The 16,589-nt window shown below is 35.4% G+C and overlaps 2 protein-coding genes across 2 annotated transcripts; one reads left to right on the top strand and one right to left on the bottom strand.

The window, feature by feature from the left end:
* The first annotated feature begins 758 nt into the window (after positions 1–758).
* LSMT-L (Rubisco methyltransferase family protein) lies at positions 759–4,032 on the top strand. Its single transcript, XM_047298775.2, has 6 exons — positions 759–1,365; positions 1,467–1,495; positions 1,643–1,854; positions 2,078–2,203; positions 2,651–3,055; positions 3,488–4,032. Exons 1-6 carry the CDS (start codon positions 887–889, stop codon positions 3,704–3,706), a joined length of 1,470 nt encoding a protein of 489 aa, XP_047154731.1. The 5' UTR covers positions 759–886; the 3' UTR covers positions 3,707–4,032.
* On the bottom strand, positions 3,984–15,069 carry LOC124828741 (rhamnogalacturonan I rhamnosyltransferase 1-like). Its single transcript, XM_088104105.1, has 9 exons — positions 14,602–15,069; positions 14,168–14,466; positions 12,342–12,409; positions 12,171–12,259; positions 11,925–12,087; positions 6,442–6,731; positions 5,856–6,060; positions 4,888–5,045; positions 3,984–4,542 (listed from the first exon to the last, which is right to left on the bottom strand). Exons 2-9 carry the CDS (start codon positions 14,424–14,426, stop codon positions 4,269–4,271), a joined length of 1,506 nt encoding a protein of 501 aa, XP_087960231.1. The 5' UTR covers positions 14,427–14,466; positions 14,602–15,069; the 3' UTR covers positions 3,984–4,268.
* Positions 15,070–16,589: the final 1,520 nt, after the last annotated feature.

The following is a 16,589-nucleotide window of genomic DNA, read 5'->3' as shown; positions in this document are numbered from 1 at the left end:
AACATTGTGCAATTCCATTAGACACAAATTTAAAATAAGTTCTAAATTCATAGTGACATTAAAATTATGATAAACAATTAATCGATTATGTTCGAAATCTGTGGTTATAATTGATTATAGAGTAGACACATTCAATTACTTTTATCTTACTTTTTTTCTATTTTATTATTTTAAAACTATTCTTTAAAATAGTATTATAATTTTCAGCTTTTTGTTAGTTGTTAGGATTCTATTAACTAGTACTTTGGTAAACCATATTATTTTATAAAAATTTTAGTTTATTCCTTGTAAATATATCCTTTTTTTTAGTATGTCTAGTATTTGTTTTAATTTCTAACTCATTATTCACCTCAATAATTAAAAGCCACAAAGTAACCGGAGAGAATAATGCCAAAAGGAATTGGATACTATATGTGCTAAAATCAAATGATAAGTATATTATAAGAATTTAAACCATATTTTTTAAATAATTTTATATTATAATTTAAAATATAATTTACACATTCGAAATTTGGATTTATTATAAATTTTTAGTTATATCTATAAATAATTATTTATTACAAATTTTAATTGTATTAAAAGTAGTGGTTTACTAAAACACTATACTTTTTGTTAAATTCTAAAAACAAACCAACCAACCAATAATCTGTTTAAAGCAAAAGGGGTCAGTTTATGACATAGGATTTAATTATCTAAATAAAACTGTTCAATGTGTATTTAGCCATAAAAACCATAATGAAAAATAGAGTTGAACTCGCTGTAGCAGCTAAGAAGATAGAAAGAATCTTATCCACATCCGCAACGTAGGAGAGGATCGAAGTTTCATCTTAGAGACACAACATAGCATTACACACCACAAATATGCAAAAGCAGTAACCAGAGAAAAATGGCTTGTGTCTTTTCTGCATGTTCAGGTTCTGCTTCTCTTTTTCAAGGCACAAATTTCTTCCCCTTTGCAACCAAAGGGTCTTCTCTGCACCTCAAAAGATCACTCTCTGCCAAATGTGTAGCTTCTCTGGGAACTGAGATATCAGTGCCTCCAGCAGTTGATACTTTCTGGCAGTGGCTCAAGGAAGAGGGTGTTGTCTCCAGCAAAACACCAGTGAAGCCTGGTGTGGTGGCAGAAGGCTTAGGACTGGTTGCACTCAAAGACATTTCTAGGAATGAGGTTGTCTTACAGGTGCCCAAGAGGCTGTGGATTAACCCTGATGCCGTGGCAGCTTCAGAGATTGGGAAAGTGTGTAGTGGATTGAAGCCTTGGTTGGCTGTTGCGTTGTTTCTGGTAAGAGAAAGGTCAAAGGATGATTCTCTTTGGAAGCACTACTTCAGTATTCTGCCCAAGGAAACTGACTCTACAATTTACTGGTGGGTTTCTTTTGGTATGCTTGTTTAAACATGCTTAATGGGTATTTTGTTTGTTTTCATATGGTTGGTTGATTTAGTTGGTGTTGGTTATTCCAGTGCAGGTCAGAGGAGGAGCTCTCTGAACTAAAAGGTTAGTTAGTTACTTAATTGTGTCAATGTTTTAATGCATAAGCATGTAAATAAATGATGAAAAGATTGTGTTTTGGAGTAGTTGCCTTTGGAAATGCTTGTTTTGTGCTGAGGTTTTCAGCACTGCTGATTGAACTAATTTGTGTAGGGACTCAACTTCTGAATTCAACACTGAGTGTTAAAGAGTATGTGAAGAGCGAATTTAGGAGGCTGGAAGAAGAAATTATACTCCCTAATAGGAAGCTTTTCCCTTCTCCTATTACAATTGATGACTTCTTCTGGGCATTTGGAATTCTAAGATCAAGGGCATTTTCTCGCCTTCGCAATGAAAATCTAGTTGTGATTCCATTAGCTGACTTTGTATGGTCCTTTTCATTTTCTCTCTTTCTGTCGTGTAAACAGAGATAAACATCAACATATCAATTGTTTTGAGATAAAATCAAGAATAAATCTGTCATTTTAAGAGGATTAACTGTCAAAGCTGTAGATATTACCGGAATGCCAACTTTTACCCCTTAAAACGTGCACACTTTACTTGTTTTGTGTATGATATTGTCTTTTCCAAATTCAATTTCTGGATCAGATAAACCATAGTGCCAGAGTAACTACAGAAGATCATGCTTATGAAATTAAAGGAGCAGCAGGTCTTTTCTCCTGGGATTACTTATTTTCCGTAAGGAGTCCCCTTTCTCTCAAGGCTGGTGACCAGGTGAAGTGCCCTTGCCTCTGATTGTTTTTCTCTTCTCACGTTCCGCATGTATCTAAGAAGTTTATACATGAACTAACAAGCCAGTTCTTATTGATCAAAGCGTGTTATGAATTAAATAAGAACATGTTGAACAATCTTTTCCGTGAGAACTTTTAGGAGGAAAAAGTAAGAAGAAAATGAAATGAACTTCTTCACAAGTTAAAATTTGATTATCCATGAACTAATTGTGAAAGTTCTATCATTAGTTTCTCTACATTTTTAATGTTTTACTAGTTGCATAAGCTATCGAGAAATTCATTCCATTTTTTCTTTCTTTTTATTTGTATTAGTCCTTTCGGAGAAGTTTCTCGACGTTGTATTTAGAAGAACAAACCGTGCAATTGGTGACATAAAATACAATGGTAATATATGCTTACACATAACAAAGGGAGGAACTTTTTACTGCAGGTGTATATCCAATATGATTTGAATAAAAGCAATGCCGAGCTGGCTCTGGACTACGGTTTCATTGAACCAAATGCAGACCGGAATGCATATACCTTGACACTGCAGATATCTGAGTCAGACTCCTTTTTTGGTGATAAATTAGACATTGCTGAGTCCAATGGTTTTGGTGAGACAGCATACTTTGACATCTTCTACAACCGCCCACTTCCACCGGGGCTGCTTCCATATCTGAGACTACTAGCTCTAGGGGGCACTGATGCTTTCCTTTTAGAGTCAATATTTAGAAATTCCATTTGGGGTCATCTTGAATTGCCTGTGAGCCGTGACAATGAGGAGCTAATATGCAGAGTGATTAGAGAGACCTGCAAAACTGCCCTTGCTGGTTATCATACAACCATTGAAGAGGTATGATTTGTGTATTACTTTACGGGAGGAAAACCATGCATTAAAACATTTCCCTCTAGTTTATAGGTATAAAGTATCGATATATCCCATTTATAGGTATAAGGTTTCCTTATATGAGTATCACGGATTCTAGAGGAACCGCATGAGATCTTACAATGCACATTAATAGTGTGTGTGGAAGAGAGGAGAAAACAATGTATTACACAGCATTTTCATTTGTTTGATGCGAAAGAATATGGAAGAAAAAGGAGCCAAAAAATTGTCTTTTAGAAACAAAACTTAAAACTTTACTTCCACTTTCTCTCCAATTCAAATGCATTTTTTTTTTCACATATCATTTTCTTTCCTCCCAATCAGAAGGAGCCTAAATTGTGAAATTTTTTTTGTGCTGATTGAACTCAACAAATAAGTAACAATGCACGTGAATGGCAGGATCAAAAGTTGAAAGAAGCTAAGCTAGATTCAAGGCTTGCTATAGCAGTGGGAATTAGAGAAGGGGAGAAGCAGCTCCTGCAGCAAATTGACGAGATCTTTAAGGAGAAAGAATTGGAATTGGCCCAGTTAGAATATTATCAGGAAAGGAGGCTCAAGGACCTTGGACTTTGCGGGGAAAGTGGTGATATCCTTGGGGACCTTGGAAAATTCTTTTAGGAGGAAGAAGCAGAAGCATTAGCAGCAGTTAAGGACAAGCTTTTGTCTACGTTTCCAAAGGACGAGAAAACCTAAACTCTTAGTAAATCACAGAAGAAGGCTTCCAAGACCAATCTATGGCATGCATCCAGTTTATCTTTGAAGAGGATCATAATCAAGTTTTTTGACTCGCCCCCGTTTATTACTTTGATTGTTTGTGTAGGAAGATGCAATGAACTTTTAGAATGCCTAATCTGAATTAAAGACCGCAACATGAACAATTGTTATATAACTATACTGAACTCAAATTTGGATAAATAAATAAATTAAGGGTGAAATTGAAGATACATCTTTGCATGCCTCAATAGAAGCAGATATTTCCCTTTCTTTTTTTCCTTTTTTTTTTCCTCGTTACTTTCTTTTCCATGGTTCTCTACAAATTCATGTGTACATGATATAATTAAAAAGGCCATCATCATGTGTACAGCACTCGAGTAATTAAGTGGGAAGAAGCACTTCATAGATTCCTCTTTAAACTGGTTGTTGGAAAGAAAAGTTCATTTTGACATTATGCAGCTTGTCCTCATTGTATATGACTCGAGTTAAGAGCACCTAGCAAGTCATCACACTTGGATACCTCGCAGAGGCACTCGTAAGGGTTGGCATAGAAATAATCCTCTTCCTTTGGCTTGTCTGCTTCAACTCTACGACGAGTTGGCTGTCCCATTTTTCTTTCATGAACCTTTCTCACAGCATTTGCAAACTCATTCCATGAAAAGGTTCCATTTTGATGCATATCAAGTAATTCTACAAGCTTTTTCCGATCCAATAAGATGGACTTTTTAAAGCCAGAAAACCTGCAAGAGGACAAATTAGAGATTATTTTGTGGATTTTTATCAAGGCCACTATAGTGGAGTAAACCATCATTTTGACTCCTGGAAATTGTATTACTGATCACATTAGTCCCTGAAATTATAGAGATTCCAAATAAATATGAAATTTCCAGTTGTTTCATTAAAGTACTTGAACTTAATCGCTTCCTGTTGATTTAGTTCCTAAAACTATGTTTATGTTATTACTCAAGTCCCATTTTCTTAAAAAAGTTTGGGTTATACACTTTTAGGGACCCAAATGGTGGTTTACTTGCTTGGCCTTCTAATATAAATCAAATTGCAAGTAACAAGAGAGAATGCATGCACACCTGCGGTGGCCTTCAACAAGTTTTGCCATGTTACCGTAATATGTCGGAACAAAGGTGTTACTCGCTACAGAAACAATAAAATCCAAAGCTGCCATTTGTGATGAATGATTCCGAAACTGCAGCAACTCATCATTGGCCAGCAATGTCTCTTTCCTAACCTAAAAGTCAAAAGAATATTGAGACCAGAAGAAACCATTGTAAGAGAGAAATGTAGATCAGGCAGGTAAAGAATATTAAAATTTCTTTCACAAGTATTTTATTGAATTTGTAATATAATTTTTGTTATATGAACTGTAAATGGACAATTCTGCAGAATCCCCTGGAATCCATTATAGCATTTTATTAAATCCGAGTTAAAACACGTGTCAAATCATAATATATCACTATCTTTGCCACGGTTTGCAATCCTTATCTCAGCTTAAAGCTTCTGGTGAATCAGTGGGATTGTCAAGTAAAATAGTAGGATTCGTGGGGTCGTGTGATCCTACTGTGTTACAATCTGATCCACTTTTTTCACTGAAACTGGAAAAATCATGGGAAACCTGTTTTTGACCCAGTTCCACTGAAACCCGAATACTTTAGGCCGCGTCTTTCTTCTAGTTCTTGTGTCTGTCGTTCTGCCTCGTGCATAACTGCTTCTGTCTCTTCTCTCTCATCTACTCTCCTTCATTCTTTGATTCTGATGATATTTTGTGTTTAGAGTTGGTAAATTAAGCTGTTACTAGTTTAAATTTTTTTCACTTATTTATGTTATTTTGTAAGCATTACATATAAATTCATGTACACATACATATATTACGGATTTGGTAGGTTCTTTCAAACGGTGTAATGATCCAATGATTTATGATCATTAGCTCCCTTCTAGATCCTAAGTAGCTTCTCAATTTCAACTATTTAGATTATATCAAATATAGAACAACAAAAATAAAAACAGAAATGACGTGGGGATAGGGTATTGGTGAACCTACAATTCTTGGAAAAGCAGCTCTCAGTTGTGCTAATCTACGTTCACCACCATAAATTTCACCAGCTGCAATATATATTGGTGTCTCCCTAGCAAAACCCAAAGCTTGCAGAACTAAGGCTGCCTCCTCTGGTGTCAAAGGACAGAGACCCTGTGATCTCCTTTCTTCAGACACTATCTCCTTTTCTCTCCACGAAGGGAATGCATACCTGAATTACACAAGCAAGATAAAAAATTTTGAGATTGACCCTTTTTCTGCCAGCTCATTATAAATAACACTGACAACAGGAATATTTATTTTTTATGGAGGTAACTAATGTGTATTGTCAAAGTATGCAAAAACCAACATGTCAGGTTACTCGTGAACTACATAGACAGTTCCTCCATCAGCCCATGCAAATAGCATAAGGGGCTCTCTAGGATAGAACTGGAGGCATAATTAACTATCTAGAACCAATGACAACAGCTGTGATAGAGTAAAAAAAATTCTAGTGATCAACATCTTCCCCAGCAACTCTCAGATAAGAACCTACCTCTCACAAAAACCTATCCATAAATATATGCATAGTAAAACAAGAAAAATATGATACCTCATCCGCTTGAGCTCCTCAGCTTCTTCATTAGTGCAACCAAGCGTACAACCTGAGAAAGCCAGCATGTCCATTTCATATCTCAGATGCAAGGCCACAAAGGGTCCATTTTTACTAAGTATCCGAATCAATTTTTGGCCCAAATTCTCAAGTTCAGGAGTGAATTTAAGTGCCTGGAAATTCACACGACACCTAAGTTTCTGTAGATCAAGTGGGAGACCATTATTTGCTAGACGCGCATCTGTTTTGTTGAAATGTACCACCTTATGCTTGTCAAAAAGCGGAAGAATCTGCAGTGAGGAGTCAAGAGCACCAAATTAAACACAAAAAGACATGTACAACTCAATGAAAGAGGGAGGAAGAGAATATAATCATGATTCTGATAGTACAATCAATACAACCCTAAATCTGTCTACTGTATCCTGCATTTTCCTGTCCATATTTTGTTTCCTCTCTAAAGGACAAGTCAGTAATAATGCATCTAGTAATTTACAAATTACCAATTCACAGTGAAGAAGATCATATAGCCAAAAATCCAATGGGTATTGATAAAGAGAAACAAGAACTTTAAAGTTGTAACATGGAAGAAAATCCTTAGTTACCTTTTCTCCATTCACCCACATGGACATGTGTAAAAAATTAGAGAATCAATTCATTACTGAGAAAAATATTAGCAATTTTGTGGAACTCCTATTTTATATACAAGTGATCCCTGCTTTTATAGTCTAGAAGCATCTAATAACAAAATCAACAGTACAAATCTACAACATAAGTGCATAACTGGCAATCAACAACAAAATTATAATTCAGATTACACATCCATAATAATAGATACTCCCATATTTAATTTGGCAAGAATACAATTTCTGACATTTGTCATCTGCCTTACAATCATGATCATATAATAAAACTTAGAAATAAGATGACCATTATGATAGAACTGATATTGGAATAAGAAAAGATACAATCTTGAATTTTATTACCCTGCTTAATTCCAATCTTGTACCAGTGTAGTACAAATAGAGTCAAACGAAAAAAAAAGAAGGAAGACTGTAGTACACAAACAATCAGAGGTTATTTGAGAACCTCACTCTCCAACTATCGTTCTATTTCTGTTTTCTCCAAAAGTCTTTCCTCCTAACTCTCCTAGAACTATTATAAATAGTTCAGATACAGTTATAGTAACTACAATAACTTTTCCTTCTTTTATACTACCATAAGTTCTCCTTCTTTTACACATTACCGAACCTACCACTACACCCTCCATGAAGAATCATCTTGTCCTCTTAATGCAGGCAGCCCATTCCCAACTATTCTCACTTTCTCGAAGTTGTTTCCAGTTGAGAAAAACTTCTAACTCCCCTTTAGTATTAGTCCAGGTGTCCTATAGTTGTTCAGGAGTCACTTCAAGAGTATAATCTTTAGAAATCATAGGAGGTGGGGTTGTGAAGAGGTGGCTGGTCGTATTGCTGGTTTAAGTAAAGATACATGAAAGACTGGATGGATATGAATGTGTTCAGGGAGCTCCAACTTATATGCAACCAGCCCAATGCGTTCCACTACTTGGTAGGGTCCCTAAAAATCTTGGACTAAGATTTTCATTAAGCCTCCTTGCTAAGTAAGGATCAAAGTCATGTGGCTATAATTTCAAGAAAACCCAATCCCCTACTTAATATGCCACATCATGTTTGTCTTTATCACCTTGTACCCGATTTTTATCTTTTTCCTTCCACAAATTTGTCTTCGGTTCCCTTCAATATTTCATCTCGTTGCATCTACATCTGATTCACACTTTCCACTATAGATGGGATAGTAGTTCCCTTCAAATGTATAGGAGGATTACTCTCATAAAGTGCTTTAAAAGAGTCATTTTTGTTGAGGCACTATAGTTTGTATTAAACCATAATTATGCCTAGGGTAACCAATCTATCCATTGCCTAGTCTGAGTTTCAAGTCAGTGATTGACAACTTTTGTTTGATTGATGATGGTAAGTTGTCGTGTACTTTAATTTATTCCCAACCTGTTTAAACAATTCCCTCCACATTGCTTACATCTTTGGGAATTGGCCACCTCCACATTGCTTACACCTTTCTTGGGTCAGCTTATACTCCTTGACTTCAAATAATATGACCCAAGTACTCTAGACTAGGTTGACCCAAACTACGTTTCTTTTATTTATCTTTAGTCGTTTTTCTTGAAGCACCATTAGTACTTTTATTAAGTGTTGAACATGAATTTCAAAAGAGTGGCTTTAAACCAGAATATCATAAAAAAAAACAATACAAACATTCTTAAGAAAGCCCGAGTAACTCATTCATCAGTAATTGAAATGTGGTGGGTGCATTTGACAACTCAAATGGCATGACTAAGACTTCTTAATGACCATCACGAGTCCTAAATATGGTTTTCTCAAGATCTTCTTCTTTCATGAGGATTTGATGATATTCAGATTTCAAATCCAACTAGAAAATATCATTGCTCCTGTCAATTCATCTAACAATTCCTCTATAACTAGAATGGGAAATTTGTTACGAATTGTTAATACAAAACCTCCATCCACCATTCTTTTTCTTTAGCAAAATAATAGTGCTTGAATAAGGGTTCATATTGGGTCTGATGATTCCAGCCTTAAGCATGTCATTGACCAACTTCTCAATCTTATTTTTCTGATATGGAGAATACTTACAAGGTTTGAGATTTGGAATGGAAACTCCCTCATTTAAGTGAATAAAGTAGCATGGTCAAGTTTTCTACTTGCGGATAATCCAGTTGGATCCTGAAAAACTTCTGTATACAATTCCAACACTTTTACTATCTTAAATGGTATTATCTGGTGACTTGCTGCTTCCTTTTCTCATATCCATTCTACCAAATACCCTGTACCTTCTTGCTTCAACTCACTCACAATCACTTTTGACAAAGTTTCAGTTCTGGATAAAGTGGGATCTCTTATCAAGGACTACTCCATTTCACCCTTTCCAATAGTTAACCTTAATTTCCAAAATCAACCTTAACTTCCCCTAAACTTGCCAACCACTACAAGCCCAAGACCACATATGCACCACCCAAATCAAAGGTGAAAAATATGATTGAATATTCAACCCTCGTAACATCAAAACAAAACCTTATAACATTCCTTGGCAGCGCACCTTGTGTCCATCTCCTACTTCAACTACATAAGGAAGAGTTTCTTCCATCTCTAGCCCACACCTTAGTTATAATTCTTTAGAAATGAAATTGTGAGATGCTCCACAATCTAAACCACCACCTTCTCATTCTAAATTCTTCCCCATACCTTCTAAGACTTCTTGGTGGTATGACCAGCCATAGTAAACATAGATAGCTGCAAGCCTTTCTCTACTTCGCCATCTCCATCTTCTTTGCCCATGGTGTCATCAAGAATTTCGTCATATTCACATATGTCTTCCTTGATTATAAGGAGCATGTGTAGTTGTTTGTTTCCGCAAACATGGTTAGGCCCAAACTTCTCATCACATCTGTTAGGTTTCTTGTTAAAGAAATCCTATCTCTCACTCAACAACTCTCGGAAACAGTACAGAAAGTATGTATAACCTCTGATATTATTGACTTTCAAGAATGAATGCAAGAATAGGAAGAACAAAGGAAGCTTAACCTTCCCCAACAAGGATAACCAAATCCTGTTTTAAAACTACTAACAGTCCAAAAAATCCCTCCCCTTATTCCCCTTAACTATTTATACAACAATAAGTGTTCCCCCTTCCTAACTGTCAGACAGTTAGGCCAGCTAATGCAACTAACTACTCACATACTCTTCTTTCTCCTAACATACACCCTCATCATCCTATCAACATCTGAAACATAATCCTTTCTTGATCTTATCTTGCATCTCTTCATCAAATAATTTCATAACTAGCCCCACGGTTGCGGTTCCATCCCTGATTATTTATCAAGCTATTGGTTATTTATGTTCTTTCCCCTTTTCCTCTACCATTGTAAATGGTAGTAATTGGATTTCCATCATCTCGAGAAAAGCTACCAGTCATCAAATACGGCCTATACCCATTGCTTCCTTTGTTCTCAATCAGCACTCCCCCTTTTGAATTAATAATGATTTTGATAGGTTTCCGAACAAGAAACCCAACCCAGAACTCCCTCACAATCTCTCACACCAAGAAAACATAGAGATATATGATGAATTGTGTATTATTAACAGAAAGAATAGTATGTGTTTACAAGATGCAGAGGCATAACCCTCTTCACAGGTCTAAGGCCTGTCAACAAACAATGTACTCAAAAAAACTGCTTCTAACTATCCAATCAATCTATTTATACAATTCCTCTCCTTCTATCCTAATCCCCTTTCCCATTATATCCAAATACCCTATATCCTAACAGATTTTCTCTTCAATCATCTAAGCCTTCGTCATCAATTCAGCAAGATTGTTGGGTTCATTTATCTTCACTTCTGCATTGATTTCCTCTTTCAAGTCACTCAAGAATATTACTATCAAATAATCTTGTTCAATGTCTTTTGAGAATCCTGCACATTGTTCAAATTGCTCCACGTAACTTTCTACAAAACCCGTTTATGTTAACCCAATCAAGATTTCAAGAGAATATTTTAACATATTGGATTCGAACCTTCTTACCCCTGCAACTTTGGAAGATTCCCATGTTGGATTTGGGTTACAAGTCTCCCACCATTCCAACTAGTTTAATGCCTTTCCCTCTAAAGCAATCCTCCCTGATTGCATTCTTTCCTCTTCTATTACCTCTTCCAAGCAAAAATACTACTCCAACCTATTTGTCCAGCCATATGCTTCTTCTACCGAATAAACAGAAGTCTCATGTTTCCGCACCGTGAATGAGGGTTTGGTTGCCACCTTTCTTCCCTTTCCCCTATGCCAATTCTTTCTTCCACCATGTATGGGGCATCCATTGTTTTCTTCTCACATGCTATTTTTTCCACAACAACTGTGAGACTAATTATAAAATCTTCCAATTTATGAAAACCTCGTGTTGCTCACTCTCCGTGTTCTCTCTATCATGAATAACTTCTCGCAACATCCATTCTAGCCAATCCATTCCTGCTTCCATCATCATGTTCACCATACCCCTCAAAATGCATCACAGTGGCACTGTTCCAAGACATTCTTTAATACTTCCTTACCATGTACACAGAAAGCAATTCAGGGAAATGTTAGGAAACTGGACAAGTATAATTATATATTACACTAAAACTAGACCCTCAATATAAATCTGACGGGTCTGGGAGGAAATATACACTCAAAAGCAATCTGATCACACACAGCCCTCCTCTAAAATGTTAAAGAAGCAAACAGTAAAAAAAGGGTAAATATTCTTGTCTTAGAACTGAATAGAGGTTAAGGTGAAGAATCATTAATCAATCCTTGTATCAAACCTTAAATTACAAAGAGAAAGCTTGATTAACATACAGTACATAGTTTTAGCCCAAATGCAGTTAATACAATCTGCTGACCTGCTCCAAGTAATACTTTTCATTTGACCAGCTAACAGGAGGCATCTTCAGGGTAGTCTGCCCAATTTTCTCACTAAACCTTTTGGGAACTCTTTTCACTATTCGCACTTCATCTCGTAGAGAATCAATGAAATGTCTCACGTCAAAAATTTCCTCAAAATTGCTGAAAAAAATGAAACTACAAAACTTTAAAATGATATGGAAGCCAGTAGATAATACTCTTCATTTTAAAAACAAATGATATACCTAGGGTCTGCCCAAAATGATTTCTTATCAAGCTCTGGAACAACCAATGTGAGATTCAAAAGTCGAGAAATGGCCACCATGTCACAAATCTGAAATGCCAAATCTGCTATATGAATATTTAAGATCATCATAGAATAGGAACAGAGAAATAACAACATGGAAAATACAAACCGCTGCACGCATTTGATTCAAGCCCCCATTGCAGGACACTCTCAGAAAACCATTACTTGTATAATTTCCTGAAAATTTCAGGTCATGAGGTTTTATATTTACAGGAATGTGTAAAATGGTATAAAATTCAACTAATACCCTATCCATTAAACCATCTATTAATATGCATTGATTTATATTACATATACTTCACATATACTTTATTAGCATAGTCTTTTTCAAAATTAAGAATACCCAATATTGGAAATAAAAAATGAGACAATCAGATGAGCAAAGGCGTGGGAGCCCATCTAAAACAAGGCACAATTTTCATCCAGCAATTGGGCAACTATCAATACTATTAATATCCAAAGTGCAAGTCAACACAAAACTGCCTCAAGTGAATAGATACAAATGTATCACAATTAATATATAAAGGTTCATTTTATAAAATAAGTTAAAATGGAAACACAAAAGCTAGAAGTTGATTTTTGTGTAAGGTTAATGTGCACTTTAGTTTCACCTTATAATGGTACAAGTAAACAATCTTAGATGTGAAATTGGCTCCTCTAAAGTGAGAAATTCAATTCAGAGAGTACAATGAGATGCTAACCTGTTGGTTAGAAAAACAACAGGAAATATTTGAAGAAGTACATAATTTATTATGCATTTGCAAGTATTAAATCACAATCTTAACTGTTGGTTTCTCATTCAATGGCCATAGATTCTCACTTCTCTCTCTAAAATGAATCGCTCACTTTATTGGAGTCAAATCCCATACAAGCATGTCTTAAAATATGCAAGTCTAAAGAAGGGAATATATAATTATAGTCTCCTTTGTTTTCCAGTTTCTGTTAAGCCAATGAAGATTGTTGCGGACATCACATTCAGAATTCAAGCTAGGTAAGAATTTGATATAGACTTCATTGCAACAAGTATAATTCCTGATCACACAAAAAGGCCATCAAGTTAAACAAAAATTCTACTGAGAAGCTATAGAATCAGAAATGTTGTATGGAGGTGACGGCCGGCAGTGAAGAGTCAACAAGTGCCAAATTTAACTGTAGCTGAGAATAGAATAGTGAGGTCGATCACTTGATATATAAGGAAGGATATGAAAGGGATATTAGCCTAATGTGGATCAGTTATGCGAGAAGAAAACGCAAAGATGCTTCAATGAGAATATTAGATCAAATGGAAAATAATTAGACAGGGATAGACTGTGGAGGAAGAGTCAAAATGTCAGGTTTACCAAACTTTTGGTCTTGGATAGAACCCAAAGGCATCAATTGATCGAGGTAGATGACTCACATAGAAGAATATAACCGGATTGTTGTTTTCTAAGGGCATAAACAGCATAAACTATAAATCAATTCATCCTTGGCAGGATTCCTCAAAACATGATCGTAAATGCCAAATTAATATTGATTTTATAAATCATAATTCACTATGATATCTGCATCTAAAGTTGAAGGGATAAATATTTCAATTCTTCTTCCTCATAACTGAGTGTGAAACCCATAAGTCTACTAAATGACAAGCACCAATCCAAAAAACCAAAAATATTTTTCTAGAAGATCCTACAACACATAAACATTCAGTACCGACTTTCATCTAAGCCCGATCATCACCTCCAGACAACAAATACAACTCAGACTCAACAATATGGATTTCACTGCTCAAATAATATTGGAAAATCTGAAGGGGAGAAATAGCGAGGAGATCTTCACGTATGAGTCACACGTAAGGTTGCATCATCACAGTACCGAAGCTATAGTTGTCCAAACCCACATCCATAATCACTTAAACAAACCAAAACTATAAGCATGAAGTAAAGAAAAACTAACTTGGAGGAAGAAAAGCGGGAGGCGGTTGAACAAGTTCATTATTTGTTTGGAGAGGACTTTGAATTGTGTGATGTATTCGACTTGAAATCCCCAAAAAGAAATGGGAACGCCATAATTCACTCACTGTCACTAGCTGAAACAGACATGTCCAAAGCACAATGCTCGAACACGCTCGAATGAACCAAACCCGCAAACGGCTCCTCGGATTCGCAGCGCCAGCACCCTGAAGCTTATCGCTCCTCCCGTGAACACCCTCCATTCCTCTGCCACAAACCTCATTGCCACGTCATCACAACAACCTTCACACGGTTTCCAACAATCCAATTACAACAAAATCAACACAACACCTCTCACAAAAACAAAACAAGAGAAAGGAAAAAATAGGCAGTCATTCATAAACATTGCATTTAAAATACCACAAATTGAAGACTTACCCCAGATATAAACACACTACTTGCCACCTTTGAAGAAATTGAAACCGACCCAGAATTGAACTTGAAGTGGGTGATTGCGGGCAAGGCTCAAAATAAGATCTTTCTGCGCCCCAATTGGTTTAACACAATTTGAAGCTTTTATTCAAGAATCAGAGACAGAGAAAGTGGGAAGAGGAAAACGGAAGACGTAGTTGTGGAGGACGAAGACAGGGAGAACAGGGAGGGTAAGATAAAAAAGAAGGACGATGACGATCGAATCAGAACGGTCAGACACAGAAGATTCATGCAAATTCCTTCCCTTTCCTGGGAAAAACTTGTTTCTTTATCCCTAACGCTCTCTCCTCTTTTTTCTTTCTGTTATTTTGTTCCACCGGACAATTCCAATGGGAAATTAATGTTGTCTATATCTAGACAAAAATGTTCATTTTCTCTCTCACACTGGCTTATCAAACTTTCCAGGAATTTGAATTTTGAAGTTGCCATGCTTTTAATATCGGACAAAAATTAACTTTTGTAATTCAAATCACATTAACTTTTATATTCCCATTTAGGTCTCTCTAATTATTTTTCTTTAAATTGTTCACTCACCGCCGTCTTATTGATACGAAGTAAATATAGTTATTTTTATATGAAAAGATGGTTTTTTTAGTTAAAAGACTAATTTTAACTCCACACCAAAGTACGATATCTTTGTTATAAAATTTTGTGACCAGGAAGAAAAAGGAAAGTTTGAGCTTTTAGGACAAAGAGATCTACCGGGTTTGTAAAAGATTGATTGCGAAGTAAGTCTCAGATTTATTTATGATAAGACAAAGTGATAAATGACAGTGCAATTTTTTTTTTCTCGTATACTCTTAGCAAGAATATTTTGATGAGAATTTTGTTTGCTTTTGCCTAAAAGGATGTTTATACGTAAAGGAGGTCAAGAAATAAAATCAAGAGAGTGCATTAGCCGAAATTAAATTCATGTTCACTCGTGAAATAGAAATGCATGTAACTTGCGAGGAGATGATCATTGAAAAAGTTAAGGAAAAGATTCTATAACAGAACAAAGCCAAAAGGAAAGTCATCCCAAGAGAAATTTAGCTTTCATAACAGTTGTTGTGATGAAGATATGGGTCAGGTTTCCATTTCATGACAAATCTGCCACTGTCATCACAATTTGAAATAGAAAATAAAGCCTAAGCACAAATGATATGTAAGAGCAAAGATTTATGTATTGATTAAGCCAAACTCCTCAATATTATGCAGCTTAATTATTAAAGGACCATTTAAAAGGGAGGAATTTGGGTTTACTAGCTATGAAGATAAAGACTTGCTTTAGTATTAAAAAAAGACTTAAATGCTTACTTCGTCCTCATGTTAAAAGGTAAATTTCAGTTTAATATCCGGTTTTAAAAATAAAAACATTGGGTTTCTATGTTATGAAAAGCGTATAAATAAGGTCTTGTCCATTAAGTTGACAACAACGGCGTTAAGTCTATGGCGATGTGGCCGTACTTTTTCTCTTCTCTCTACTGCTGTCCAGCTTTTTCTATCTCTTGTTCAGCTTTTTCTTTGATGATTTGTTGAATTTGTTTTTTCTTTGTGCACCTTATTCATATATTTTTCATAACATAGAGACCAAATGTCTTCATTTTTAAAATTGAATACTAAACAAGAAATTTAACTCTTAATATGAGAACGAAATAAGCATTTATAAAATGGAAGGGATTTGGACATTTCACCCTCAATATTTCATGAATAAAAGAAATGAGATTTGATTTCATTGTTAATGACTATAATCGTACTGAGAATATAATCATTTAATAATTGATCATTGTTAGACTTGCATGTTGTTACAAAAATTGAACTTTTAATATAAGCATTGCTAATATATATCTACTGATAATATTTCTTTTAGAGTTAACTGCGTTTGTACATTTCTCTCTTAATTACGTTTCTTTTATTTGCATGATTCAAAATTAAAATCTTATTTAAGAAAATAA

The sequence above is a fragment of the Vigna umbellata genome, chromosome 1 (assembly GCF_029865625.1).
Source record: "Vigna umbellata cultivar VRB3 chromosome 1, Vumbellata_1.0, whole genome shotgun sequence".
Classification (NCBI taxonomy): Eukaryota; Viridiplantae; Streptophyta; class Magnoliopsida; order Fabales; family Fabaceae; genus Vigna; species Vigna umbellata.
Note: the sequence above shows the minus strand (reverse complement) of the source record. Positions and strands in the feature narration are given on the sequence as shown.